We start from the raw sequence: 14,316 nt of genomic DNA, 5'->3' as shown, positions 1-14,316 counted from the left end.
CTTCTCTTCTAGGTTTACATTACAAGCAGGTACAGCAGCCTCATGTAATACACAACTTCACAGTCTTTGTGGTTTTAACAGACACGGAAAGACTGTTCCTTCAACTTTCAAACCTCATCCCAGTTATTTGAGTTGCAAATGGCTATCAAGTAATTTGTCCAAACACAGGAGAAGTTTGAATATGAGGTGATTTCAGAGGTGTTCTACGTGTCTGTGCCTAACTCAACATAAATAGCATAATCATTTCAACATCACTAACAAAACTAAGAGAAGAATTCTCAGCTGCTGCAGACTGTCATGGATGTATGAACACTGAAGTTGACAGGTCAGTAAAACAAACAGACATGAGCCAAAAAAAACTACATGTGCAGATAATCATATATCCTTTCTTCTTCCTAACATTGCCAGCATGCCAGTTCTAAGTACAGGATGGGTGGATGGGCCAATATTTACAAAAATTTATTATAAAACCTACATAGATGCTCACTTCTCCATACACAAACTGAATGACACACACAATATGCCAGAACATATAATATATGCAGAGAAGCTCAGACTAGCTAACTTTGGATTCTGATTGCTGGCTGTTAAACCTTACCAGCTATCATTTAATCAAAAAACCACTGAAGCTGTGTTGTTTTGTAGTATGTCTCCCTGAGTTATTGGATCATCAGCACTAACTGTGGTATCCAGGCTGGCAGGGATTTGCCAGTATCTCTGTGTTGATGGAACAGAGCAGGACAACCAACAAGCTTCAGAGACCAGGGAAAGAAATATGACTTTGAACACAAAACAACTAATTTCTCCTGTATGTTACCAGTCCTCATTGCACTTCCTTACAAAAACAGATTCAACAAGTAGCTCTCAAGTATTCTGCCTCATACTTGAGAGCAATCTTACAAACAGGTCTGCTCCTCTATCACCTGCCAACTCCAGCTTTAGTATGGAATATTTCAGAAGGTCACTAGCTTTCTTCCCCCAAGAGCTACCGAAGATCATAGCTTGTTATGCAAGATCTGTAAGAGCTACAGAAACTCAACATCTGCTAGCAGCTGCTGCCTCAAAAGTCAAGAAAGCTCAGCAGTGTTCACTCCTGTGTGTAAGAACCCATTTTACTTGCCTAGGGCAGAAAACCATGCTCCTGAGATAGGGTAAAAATTCTGCCAACCAGCTGGTTTGTCTTAGCCCTGCGTGAGCAGTCACTCCCTGGCCCTTCTGCAAAACACAGGCCACTTTTCTGGAAATTACATTTGTTTTTTATTCAACTAAATTGATAACACAAACCACAAATCTCTACAACACATACAACTATTGAGTGGCTGGTATTTTGCAAATTCATCAATTTTGAGAATAACTGATTGCAAAAATAAGCAAACACAGAGCAATGACAAGTACAGTGATTAGCATGCAATCTATGTTACTATTGTAACAGTGTATGTAAACATGCAATAGTTCTTCCTACTGTTTTACCCTGCCATCAGTTCCATCTGTCAGAGCTAAAGAGATGCTTTATTATTCAAAAGGCAAAAGAACTGCGGAACATCTGTCAAATATCCTATATGACACTTTTGAAATATGTAATTGTCCACAAAAATGTAATTACTCTGTGTAAAATGAATAAGGACAAAGTTGAAAGGAAAGGCTGTAATTGTTTCCACATTTTCACTGCAATAGTCTTCAGCCTTAAAATTATTTTTCTCCATACAAAGTTAGGAATATAGATAGATTATCTTTGTATTTTCCAATTTAACATTTTGAACACTACAGCTTAATAAAAAAATTAGCCAGACATTAAATAACTTATGTGGCCTATAAGAAACCACCTACAATTTTTCTCTACAAGACAGTCCTTAGTTTGTATAAGAGCATTCACACACTTGAATGTCTAACATATAAAGTTGGTAGACTACTTAAAACAGCCATCAGGCCATTAGAAGACAAGAAATTTGTTCTCTAAGGACTCTTAAAACTGAGCCAGAATTTTACCTACTCAATTCAAATCAGTAAAGAAAGAAAGCCTTATGCCAACTGGAAAACTGTATTTTGCTATTCCACTTTTAGACTATATTTTCAGATGCAGAAGCCATTTGTCTAAAATATAAGTGGTATCTTAACTTGTTTTTACAGACATACATACAAGATTTGAATGCAAACTTTTACTGCAGAATTAAGTACAATATTATGCATTCTGCAACTGCTCAGAATACACTGGAGTTTTTTTTACTGACCTCGATTTCCACAGAATTGTGAAATTGACATAAAGTAAGCCACAGAATTTCAAACCTAAAAGGGGAAGATAGGGAAGGATGGAGGAAAAAAAATTATATGTAGTGAAACTGTAATACATTACGGTCCAAAGTCTTCATATAGCATCCTACTTGTAAGTATGATCATATTCAGAAGCCTTTGAAAGTACTTCTACATATTACATTCTGTAATGTGGAAAAAAAGTAGTTTACGCTGAATTGGCATTTAAAAAATAGTCAAAACCAGGAAGAAAAACAGTGAAAAGTAATATATGCAGTATGTGTTAAAGGAAGAATAACTGTCTCAGAAAAATGCTGCATTCAGCACAGAATTGGCAAGATTAATTATGTAACCACAGATTTTATCACTACCTCAGTTTGGAATCAAAGTTCATTATACTTCCAAAGTCAGTTAATGAAATGCAGTACGTGTGTTTTAATAGCCTAAGATACAAGATAACTGGAATCAACTTGACCTTAGAAAGCATTAGGATTCAAATCCAGGCAAGGATTTAGTAAACCTAAACTAAGGAGCAGTGTCAAGTAGCCACATTTTCATACAGTATCTATATAGTTACAGCAGTCAATCATTGTGAGGGGACCAGTGGTCAAAATCCTCTTATGTAGATAAAGCACAGCTCCGAGAAGCAAAACCCTACTCATTTTGTTATACACCCATATAGGGTTGCAAAATATTTCCCCCTCTTCCTTCTTATTGAGCTTCCAACACATTAAAGCAAAGAAAATAACCAGGAACAATGAAGTCTGGGATTTGAAGTTTACGTTCCCAAAAGAAACACAAAAGTCTGGTTTCTAGATCCTTGCTCAAGCGCATTAAAAATCCTCAATAAGTTACAAGTAAACTTTTCTCTCTGTCATCTCTGTAATCCTAAAAGACTAAACCCTGAATTTAAATAAAAATTTAAAACTGATAGAACCTGTATCTAACTCAACTACAGTCATTCTTTTTTTTCAAGGTGGACTCAGTTGATCTGCACTGAATACTGTCAAAGTAGTAAAAGTGTTACTTTCAATGAGTGTAAGAGTGTTCAAGTTTGCATGTGACAAGTTTTCAATCCATCTGACAAGCTACAGCACCTTTAAACAAACAGAATATTCCTACATACAGAAACATTTCTAGATTATGTTTTGGCTAACTAAAACAGAAAAGATATGTTTGCTGAGAAAACGAAGCCTGTTATCAGTCTTAATAGTATTTTCTGCTATGACATCACAAATACATTTTAGGTCACCCAGGAGAATTAATCCTAATTAAGCCAAACTGTAATTTAAACTGACCCAGTCAATTTGTATAATATCACATGCTGCTGCAGATTCTGATTCAGCTTTAATTTAATTTAATTTTATTAGCAGAGGTCAACACTTCAGAATAAGGGTTTTGTAGAAATGATAGTGATTTGAGGCAACACACAAGTTTCTTCCCTTTTCCTCTGTGCTCCTCAGTCCTTAGTTGGGATACTAAGGTGGAAGTAAGCTACTCAGCTGTCTCTTCTATGGCTGAGTTACATTTTTACAGAATTGCAGTGCAAATGCAAGGGAAGAGGTAGGAGCTCATGAGAACAGAAAGTCCTTTATGCAGCAAATGCTGCAGTGTCTATATGCCTTATATACAACCATGGACTCATCTACTTCCAATGTGACAAATTAATTGTAAGCTGAACCTTTGGAAGTGATCAATGATTTCCTCAAGTCTCCAAATCATGTCCTTAATTAGACCTGGTTCCTAAGTGCAAAACTTAATTGACAAAATTCTAAATTACTTGAATCTTGGCTAATCCCCGTAGTTTCCTCATTACGACTAAAACATAGGATCTCACATGGGACGTTCAAAATAATACAAAGCCTTAACCACAGAAGCCAACTCCCCTTTGTTTAGGGTTCAAAATTTGTGGTTTTCATCTTCATCTAAACATTTTGGAATTTCTACTCAAATCCCAATGAGAAAATAAAGCTAAAAATTTTGTTTTAAACAAGCAAGAACTGCTTTGCTTAATATTTTATATTACATGAATTTGCCAAAGAACCTCTAGAATAACATTTTGTTTAAAAAAAAGGTTGAAATTATATTCAGGCAAGATAATGGAAACAGTATGTCCAAATTCTTTGAGTGGATTGACTGTTTTCACGAGAGTAGACCAATTTCAAACAATAGCCTTAGATTTTATACAGTATGATACCAAATCAACTTGCAGTCAATAGAATATGTCGAGCAGAAGCAAGTTGCTTTACTTCAGGCACTTGGCTAAAAAAAAACTAAAACTGAAATAAAAACCTAAAATTCATTCTGCAAACCGACAGAATCATAACAGCAGAAGTACTTTGTTTCTACCTGGAATCCTCTTAATGACTATTAGAATAATTACAGAGTAACAGATAAAAGATAAATTAAACCCAAAGAATAATCAAATAAACAGCAATTGGTTGACTATGTAAGTCATATAAATAAAAACTAATTGAGGAAAGCAATGATAAAAGCAATAAAACATTAACCACTTACGCTCCTGGCCCTTGCCATGTCCATGTGATTGTGTCCTAAGAAAAGAAGTGTGACATTTGCAATTAATTATTGTGCTTTCAGCTTTTTACATTGCACACAGCATAACTAACAATATATGACTGAGAAGTTTTCATGGAAATTCTGTGCTTCCTTTGCAAAGTTCTTAACCCTGTGAGGAATCAGCCCATCTTCTATACAGCTATGTGGCCAAAATGAACACTGTGTGAAACACTAAGAGAGGACAAATAGCAGTAAAAGAAGCAAACAAGATGCAAATAGCAAAAAATGGAACAGAGACCTGTAAAGGAACATATAACAGGTAGTAATATGACAATAAAAGTCATCCCATTTTTAAGTAATACTAAGAAATAGCACAGGAAAAAAAGTTCACTACTTGGAGATGTGATTTAAGTGTACAAGAAAGAATTTAAAAACCTGGAAATTAGTTCTGTTCTAACTGGGAAAAAGAGTTCAAGTCATTACTGTAAAGACAAGAGGACTCATTAAATTCAGGTTTCTGAAAGACCTGATCAGAAAGCTATTTTTTCAACCTATTGAACACTTTCTAGTTCAGTTCTATGCTACAATCCAAATCTATTCTAGAGGTTTCAGGTGATCACATGTGCCATTGACCATGAAAAATCAAGTTAAACTCAAGTTTGAATTACCATTTAGAGCAAAAGGCTACCAAAAGTAAAAATAAAAGAAAGCAAACCCATCCATAAAAAGAGAAAAACATTGTTAATGATAGAACAACAGCTTGGAGAGTAAGGTCAATATGTCACAAAGATCCACTAAAAATTTAAAACTTGACATTTAGCGATTATTTCCAATCAAACAAAATATAATAAAGGATGAGTCCATCTGCAACAATCAATTTATCTGTATTGAAAAAACCCATCTCCATGTAGTTATCTTTCAGAACTATAATGTGCATAGTTTTACTGTTACACTATTTCTGGCTATTTTGATGTCTCTGATAACACTACAAGTAAACACATTATGAGGTTTGTCTTTTTCCCCTGAGGAGCTTTCATTATAAACCATGAGAAACCAGTGTAGATAGCTGATAACTTATCTAGAGACTTGATCTGCTTTACAGAACACCAAGCACTATACATCTCCAGCTCAGCTCTCTAAATTGCAACAGCACAGAGGGAAATAAAGAAAAATGTGATCACCACAAAATTGTCTGGATCATTGAACAGTGCATAGATATTTTCAGAATCCAGCCTCATGCTGGCTAGCTGGCAAGTCAAACTTAAGCAAGCCACATATCTATCAACAATCCTGCAAGAAATTCCCGATGTGAATGTCATAGTGGAGAGGCATGCTTTTTCTTGTAAGAACTTCAGGGTGCCTCAGGGATAATGGCCAGAAATGCCATCTAGGGGAAAACAGGATTCTGATCTGCAAGAGGCAGATCCATGTTATAGGAGACTCCTACCAGCATAACCAATATCTTTATGATAAAAACAACAAGCAGACAAAGGGAAGTAGGATTTTTCCTCACATAACTAAGTTTTATATTTATCACAGCTACCAATGCTACTGGACAGCATTCTCTTTGACAGCATTCTGAGTACACTTTCAAACTACTGTATCTAAGTAATGAATACTTCAAATTGTGTGGAAGTACATAAAATGATACAATAGCTTGGCTTGAAGGGACCTTTTAAGGCCATCTATTCCAACTCCCCTGCAATGAGTGGAGATGTCTTCAACTACATCCTGCTGGCCAGAGCTCCATCCAACCTGACCTTGAGCGTTATCCCCTCTGTTATTTCCCCTCGGCATGGGAGGAAACAGGGAGAAGAGCCATCTTCCACAGAGTGTATTTGACACAAGAAGATACCGAGACTCGTATGCCAACCTTCAAACAGGAGATTGGCCGTGTTTTTACAGGTTCAGTTAACCCTGATATACCAAAACTGGGTAAGAACTGCTGCCAAACCTCTTATCAAATAGCACAGTTACTTGTGGAAGACATTTGGACATAAAATACATTTTAAATGGCTCTGTAATATTTAAACAGGTATATAGCTTATATATTTTCATAATTTCTTAAGTAACAACACTCTGACAGAAAATTCAAATGAAGAAACAAAGAGAATAAGTAAAAAATTATAAAAAGGATTGCAGTAGAGAACCTATGGGTGAAGACATTAGAGCATTTATTCTAACTAGAATACAGGTAATAGCTCTCAGGCATCCAATACCTAAAACATTACCAATCTAGACAGCTAGTAGCAAATATTGACTTTCAGGTCTAAACAACATTTATAGCCTTAAAATTTCTTTCTGCTCATGTATCAAGAAGAGCAACATGCTAAAATATTACTACCAAAAAGCACTGATAGAGGACCAGAGATATCATCTAATACAAATAGTCAAAAGCCCCAAGATGATTGTTATTCAGGGAGCAACTCAACTATTAAAAATATAAAACAGAGTTCTTCACAGCAACCAGAACTAGATTTATTTGCTAGAAAAAAACTTGAATTTACTTCTTCACTTTTGCCATGTTTCAGCACACTGCAGAACAGTGGTGCTTTCCCTAGCTCTTCAATAGACTACAATGAAATAAACATACCAGAGTGCAGACACCTACTACATTCTCCACAGGCTCTGATCTCAAAAAGCCTCTCAAAACAGCCAGATGCACTCAAATCTAAGACTGTCCTCACCTATGCTGTGGAACTAAAAGCTCTGAACATAGATCAGGCAATCTAAACAAAACAGTGGGGTGACTGAACACAATGTATATCTGGAGTTCACTGGCTAAGCAAACATCTTAACATGTTCCTTTCTAAACTAAAATTATACTATGCATCAGTCAAACAAGACAATAAATAGAAAGCCAGGGACATTTAAAGTTAAATGCTAAAAATGGTATGTTAGTGTATGAACACCAATATTCATTCCCTACTCTGTTCTTACATGTGTTGTGGTTTAATCCCAGCTGGCAACTATGCACTATGCAGCTGTTTGCTCTCTCACTCCTCCACTGGGGTGGGCAAGAGAATTGAGAAGGAAAGGTAAGCTTTGCCTTGCAGGTTGAGATAAGAATAGCTCAATAATTGAAACAAAATCATCTAACTCCATATCATAACCATAAATCCATAACCAAAATAAACCTCCTCTTTGTGTACCACATCATATTCCTTCCGCCTCTCCTCCTTCTAACTCTGATACAAATCTTCTGCAACCCCTAAGCTAACGTAAAAATAAAGCATTAATAGCAATTATCATCTCTGCCATTAATGCTTAGGCCTTTGGAAGGTCTCTAGGAATTAGATCATAGAAGGTTAAATGACTCAGTGAGGCACTGAAAACTAAGTGTTTCACAGCAATTAAAAGTAGTAGGAAAAAGTAAAGTCCCATACACAAACTCATGCCAGCTCACAGTGGATATATATATAACTAGTTACAATTTTTTATGACATTTTTGCAGTAACAAAAATTATGAAAATTTTCATTTATGTTTATATTGTTTTACCTCAACATTAAAAGTTCACAAATTTCTGTTAATAAAGTGTTAGGAGCATTTACTATTGGTTTAAAAACATTGCATATTAAGTACTACAGGCAATAATGACATTTCAGTATGCACCTGATTTTGAAGATACTTACAAAATAACATTTGATAGCTTTATACTGCTATGAGCTTAACAGTAACAAAAAGTTACAAGGCATATTAAGGATGACATAAGCTATGAGCATATTTGCCATTTTAAATGGCAGTGCCATCAAAACTTCAAACTATTTTTAGAAAAGAATCTTTCTTCCTGAAAATATAACGATTATGTAATGAAAAGTCCCAGGCAGCCTGCTACTATGCACTTGATACTATGCAAGCATATCAGGCTGCTATTTTTGTCACAGCATCTGCAAAGACAATTTTTGGGTTTTTTACTGCAAACTATTTGCCATTACACCTTGTCTCAGCCAAGAGCAAATGGTGGTCTGTGTAAATTAACTTTGCTTGGATCCTTTTCTTTTTTAATCAAGCACTTGTTTAATATCAACCTGTAAATGACAGAAAGAACAATGGATGGAAATATTTGTAAGCTACTCAGCTACCAAGAAGAAACAAAATTCTTCCTTAGAACAAGGGTTATTATTTTTGTTGTTGTTGTTGTTAATGGTCTAGTCAGAGATCTTCTGATGTGACATGCATGAGTAAAAGAGACCAGGTGGTCCTTATTTTACTTCTGACACACTTGACACCCTCCCTAAGTAACTTCTACTTCAGAAGGGGACAGACTGGACATGAAAATAGCCCCAGCAGGCTCAAAAAGAAACTTCAGATATTGTAAATAAGCACTATAACCTGCATTTTATCTGAATGTAATTTACATTGGAGGACTGCTCTAAATTAGCTAATTCCTTAGCCAAAGGCATGGTGAATGTAAACTAGAGATGACACTTCATAAAGGTGCAGAGATCCTCAACACATTATCCTATACCATTCAGCCAGTCACAGGAATTCGTGACTAACACCCCCAAAGGCAGGAGATGCAGAAACATCTTCCAGCAATAAATGGCATTAAAACAACTCTCCAGCACACACTGGAGGAACAAGGAGCACTTTGGAACACAGATCCAGGGCAGAAATTGCCATTTGCTTCATAGTTTGCGGAGTGCTTCTTGTAACAACCTGAACAACTTTCAGCGCAGAAACATTTAAACTGTCTCAGTTAAGACTCCCTATATTGCATGAGACTTAAGAAATACTTAACCAACAATAATTTAGTAATGACTTTTGAATTTTTAAACCTAAAAGGTTACACAAGGGCCAATGCACTTAAAGGAAAATGCCCTGAATTTCCAATGACACTGCAAGCTGAACTTACCAGTTTGTTTGGATAACGTAAAACAACCGGCTGCACAGGAACCCCAGGAATAAACGCTCCTAGAAGGCACATATGATACATAATTAACTTATAGTGCATTTTGGTAAAGAGCAAATTTACTGCAGCAAGAAAAAGTTATACAGCTAATGGACTCCTAAGAAGTAGCTGATGGTGAAAAAACAGGATCTGAAAGTAGCCTCAAAAGTAACTAAAAAGCATGTACTGGAGAATGACACTGTATATCCACCTTTACAGCACACAGGCAATTAAAAATGTTTGCTTCCATTATCTAAATTATCCTCTAGCACTTACATATATTGTCATTTACACAAGTCAAAATACACATTTACACAAGTCAAAGCTAAGAATTCAGCTCAATAAATGAATAAAAAAATGAGCATGCACTAGATGGTTAAGTTAATTTATTCCCTGTGGTCAACAATATTTGACCTTAGGCTCTTATGTAAAATAAGCTTTCTACTTTTATCTGAACAACAGAAATTTATAGGCAATTTATCATTTCTGAAATAACAGAATTAATGTCACTTCTGTTCTGTAGCTATGGAAAACCTAATAGTTATATATTTAACTAGAGCTATATTGACCTAGAGCTATTATTCAGAAGCATTGCTTCACTTCATAGGAAAATTAGAGTTCTGATAAATAAGGAGCACAAGTTCCATGTCATTTTCTAAGCATTTTCTTGGTTTCTAATACAAAGATTGGGTAAGCATGATAACTATCTTGTTCAAGACTTCTCTTAACATATCTTTCTCTCATGAAGAAATTAAGATTTTCACTCAGAGTATGTTATTCATGACAATTTACTAAGGTCTCCCTAATGTTCCAATTAAAATTAAGAATGGAAAAATTGAAGTACACTGTATTCCTGGCATAAAATTTGTGTTACAAAATAACTGTCAAGACATAAAAGGAATAATTTTTTACAGAGTGTAAACATCTTTGAATGAAGTGGGCTGTGTGGAATCCTTAAGAGATTTGGAGGCCAGTGGTACCTTCTGATCAGTCTCAAAGAACAGTCTAAGCAACTTTTGAAACAACCCAAAGCTGACAAAAGCTGAGTGGTAGATGATAACACTATCATTTAAACACAAAACCAAGAAAATGTGTAGTGAGAGCAAGGAGCGTAGGCCATGTTAGTAGAATGGAGAAAGGCATCCTGATAGAGTTAACTTGAACAGAGACCTAAAGTAATGTGATATAAGTGAGGAGTTCTGAGGCAAAGGATTTCTGGAAGGCTGGATGGATACAGAAGCAGGTTTCAGTAGGAAAAGTGAGACAGTCAAGAGGCGGACAGCAGCATGTACTAGACCAGGGCAGAGGAAGATAGAGTGAGAATGTAAGGATGAAATACATGGCACCTGGAATGTCTATGGCACAGAGGGAGGGCAAGAAATCAGGACTTCACATGAAGGATTCAGGCTAGCTTTCAAAGCATGGTCAGGATTCAGGTGGAGAGAGGAGAGCAAAGAGCTACAGAAGTGGATGTTTCCCTCATCACCATTTATTCATCTAAAAAGGTAAGAGCTGAGAGAAAAGCCTGAGATTCCTTCAGCCAAATGAATCAGTGCAAGGAACCACAATGCTGACTCACTGCAAGATATTCTAAGAGTGCTATTTAAATTGCAAGCCAAACAAAATACAAGACACACAGTAAGACCAGAAACTAGGCAAAAAACTAGGAAGTCAAAAAAACACATTCACAACTGCCTTGCTCACTGAAGCTTCTTCACTGACCATCTTCCTACCTACACGATAAAGGCAAGTTTACATTAAAGGTTAGTGGTTTACTGCAGTACCGTCATTTATTCCTACTGGAAATGCAGTTTACAGCTGCAGCAATGTTCAGTGTCACACCCTCTACTAATCTGATAAACTAAAAAGGGTGATACCACTGAAAAGAGCTTAGAACATGGATGTTACATAAAAAATACACTATAAAGCTTAAGGCAGCAGCAAGTAACTAAATGCTGCGTGACAGACCCAAAATAGGATATGGAGGGGGCAAGAAAGAAAAAAAAAAAAACCAGCAAAAAGACACAATCATAAACAAAAACCCAGGAAGAAACATTACTCTTCCACCTCATATGCATCTCAGAAGTCAAGAAAAAACCTGAATTATCAAAATCATTTTGTTCAGTGGTGGAATTACAATCTTCCTGTAGCATCAGAAAATTTATATTCCAATTTCACCTTACTGCGAGGTTTTTAACTCAATTTCTGCAACAGCAAGCAAATTAAAATGCAAGTGGTATTTCAGAAAATGAAGATACAAGGACATTCTGTAGAGAACAGAGAAATGAGCATAATACCTACCAGGTTTGAATGTAATTAGACAGGATCGGTTTGTGCAAGTGCCCTCTGGGAATATCATTATCTTGAAGTAAAAAAAAAGTTGACTTTTAAGAACTATTTCAACGTGAACTTATTTATAAACACATCTTTTCAAAGCTGTTATTAATTGATTACAGCAAAAATGTTCTCAGGGAAAAACAGTTCAGTTGGAGCAAAAAAGAAAAGGTGCTAAAGATGTCAAGTAAAGTTCTACCTTAATAGGAAAATTATTTTTCTTTATGCCTCTTTTTTGCTTTCCAATAATAATTATATTTATTGGAACACTGACAGTGACCAGAAACACTTGTTAAGTATGAGTATTTTCACTGGAGATATTGGTGCTGGCAAAACTATCAGTTTGTTTTGTACCAGAAAAAAATTCCTGCTCCCAGGCTACCTGCTTACAGGCTAAGAAAAGACAGTTATTTTCTCTTTCCCAAATGACAGGGACTGAAAATACCTGAACAGATTTCTAGGAAAAAAGAAAAAAATGCTTAAGTTGAACCAATTCAGCAGAAGAGGGTAGACAGTACAAACACAACTCCCACCCCAAATCCATATCATAAGAGAACAAAGCAATGGACTAAAATTAACCTTACTAGTTTTATTGCCCATTCTGTCCTAGCTTGCTTTGAAATCTAATGATGAAAGTCATGATGCAAAAGCTACATATCACCTGTCACATTGCTTATAGCAGTTTATAACATTTTTGCAGTCCAGTGTGCAGAGGCATACCCACTATTAGCAGCAATAATCCCATAACAAACATACAGTACCCTAATCTCAACAAAAATCATAGGAATGCTTCAAATTTGCAAAATAATCACATGGTTCTAGGAATGTGAGATCTTAAATAGTCATCCATTCCTTCCCTAAACAGCCACATTTTAGGTGCAGAAAAAAAACCCCTGAGCCACTTATTTTATCCATGCCTTAATCACATATTTTAATAGATGTAGTATGGGAACATACGAATTTTTCAGGCTGCCTTGCCCAACATCACATCAACAATGGCAGTGCCAAAATCCTGTGAAGAGTGAGAACACACAGTGCTTCCCCAGGTATTCTGATGAGCACTTCATTTTTTTTCTTCTTAGAGAAATTCCTCACCTGCTGTGGTCTGTCCATTTAGTACCACTTAAGAGCTGTAATGTACTTACCCAGTTTCCCTTGAAACACAATCCAGTGAGAGACAGATGACAATCTTACATTTTATCTTCTAGAAAGAGGGAGTGGAGGAAACCCACACACCACCCCACACCATCTAAAGCCACCCACAATGAAAGAAAGTAAACTGCATATCCAAAGCCTGGAAATGCCAAATACTATCTCTTACAGAGTAGCAGAATACAGTACCTGTGGCCATTTACCACCAGACTGGGCACGCCTCTTTATCTCTTCAACAGTTTTCCTGCGAGAATCCTGGTCTGCCCGAGATACAAATACTGGTCGGATATATTTGATCAGAGCTGAAGAGGAGGGAAAACAAAATCAAGGACCAGCCCTTATTTTCCTTTTGTTTGAAAAAGATTCCTCCTCCCCCCCGCAATTAGTCCTCTGGACAAAAATTTTTGTTAGAAGAATGTAACTACTTTACTACATTACACTGTAAAATCAAATACTCTGCTGAATTATTGCGGCTTTATCAAAATATTTTCATAAGTTTCTGTGAGGAAAACAGTTTTCACAATTTTGGCATTTTGTACTTTTTCAATTTTTAATGGATCAATACATACAACACAGATAATGTAAAACATGATGCTACATATTATGCAGTTTTCTGCAACCATGCAACTGTGGCTATATACAGACCATTTCCTCCTTCCACAAAAATCACAAAATCTATCACAACTCCCAGCCCAGCAAAGCAGCAGGAATCGCCCTGCTAAATAAGTGCTTGCAAAAGACATCCTGTAAGTCAAACTGCCTCTGTCTTTTCAGCTTTTGTCTTCTATGACATCTCAGCTCCACTAACGTTACACCACCAAAGATATTACATACACTGATGTTGTTTTTTGTGAAGAATCAGTGTCAGCAGAAAAGGCATGCTCCTTTTCTCAGTTGTCACTTGTTTGCCTGTTCCTCATACCAGATGAATGAGATCTCAGACATCCTTTTCCTGGCTCAGTGAGAAACCTCTTGTACATCGCCAGACACAAAATGAACATGAACAAAAATCAGAAATCAATCCACAAGATACTCTCCATGTATGTCTGTCACAAGGACACCAAAGACAATTTTCAAAATAATAAGAAGCCCATACAGCCCTTTTGCAGTGTCTGAAAGCACTACAAGAGAAACACCTTCAAATATAGTGTTTCATGCCTTCATTTAAGCAGGT

General features: G+C 36.2%; 1 protein-coding gene across 2 annotated transcripts in view; it reads right to left on the bottom strand.

Moving 5' to 3' along the window:
- LPCAT1 (lysophosphatidylcholine acyltransferase 1) overlaps positions 1–14,316 on the bottom strand; it is a 65,165-nt gene that overhangs the window by 34,550 nt on the left and 16,299 nt on the right. For both annotated transcript variants that reach the window (XM_088053233.1, XM_005517356.3), the window contains exons 4-8: positions 13,332–13,444; positions 11,958–12,018; positions 9,621–9,679; positions 4,765–4,799; positions 2,229–2,283 (exon numbers count right to left, since the gene is read on the bottom strand). In XM_088053233.1, coding sequence (XP_087909359.1) covers positions 2,229–2,283; positions 4,765–4,799; positions 9,621–9,679; positions 11,958–12,018; positions 13,332–13,444 — 323 coding nt within the window. The remainder of the gene's footprint in view (positions 1–2,228; positions 2,284–4,764; positions 4,800–9,620; positions 9,680–11,957; positions 12,019–13,331; positions 13,445–14,316) is intronic.

The sequence above is a fragment of the Pseudopodoces humilis genome, chromosome 1, assembly GCF_049639895.1.
Source record: "Pseudopodoces humilis isolate 2021_Gansu_Grassland_sample_001 chromosome 1, ASM4963989v1, whole genome shotgun sequence".
Classification (NCBI taxonomy): Eukaryota; Metazoa; Chordata; class Aves; order Passeriformes; family Paridae; genus Pseudopodoces; species Pseudopodoces humilis.
The sequence above is the reverse complement of the archived record's forward strand: the minus strand, read 5'-3'. Positions and strand labels throughout refer to the sequence as shown.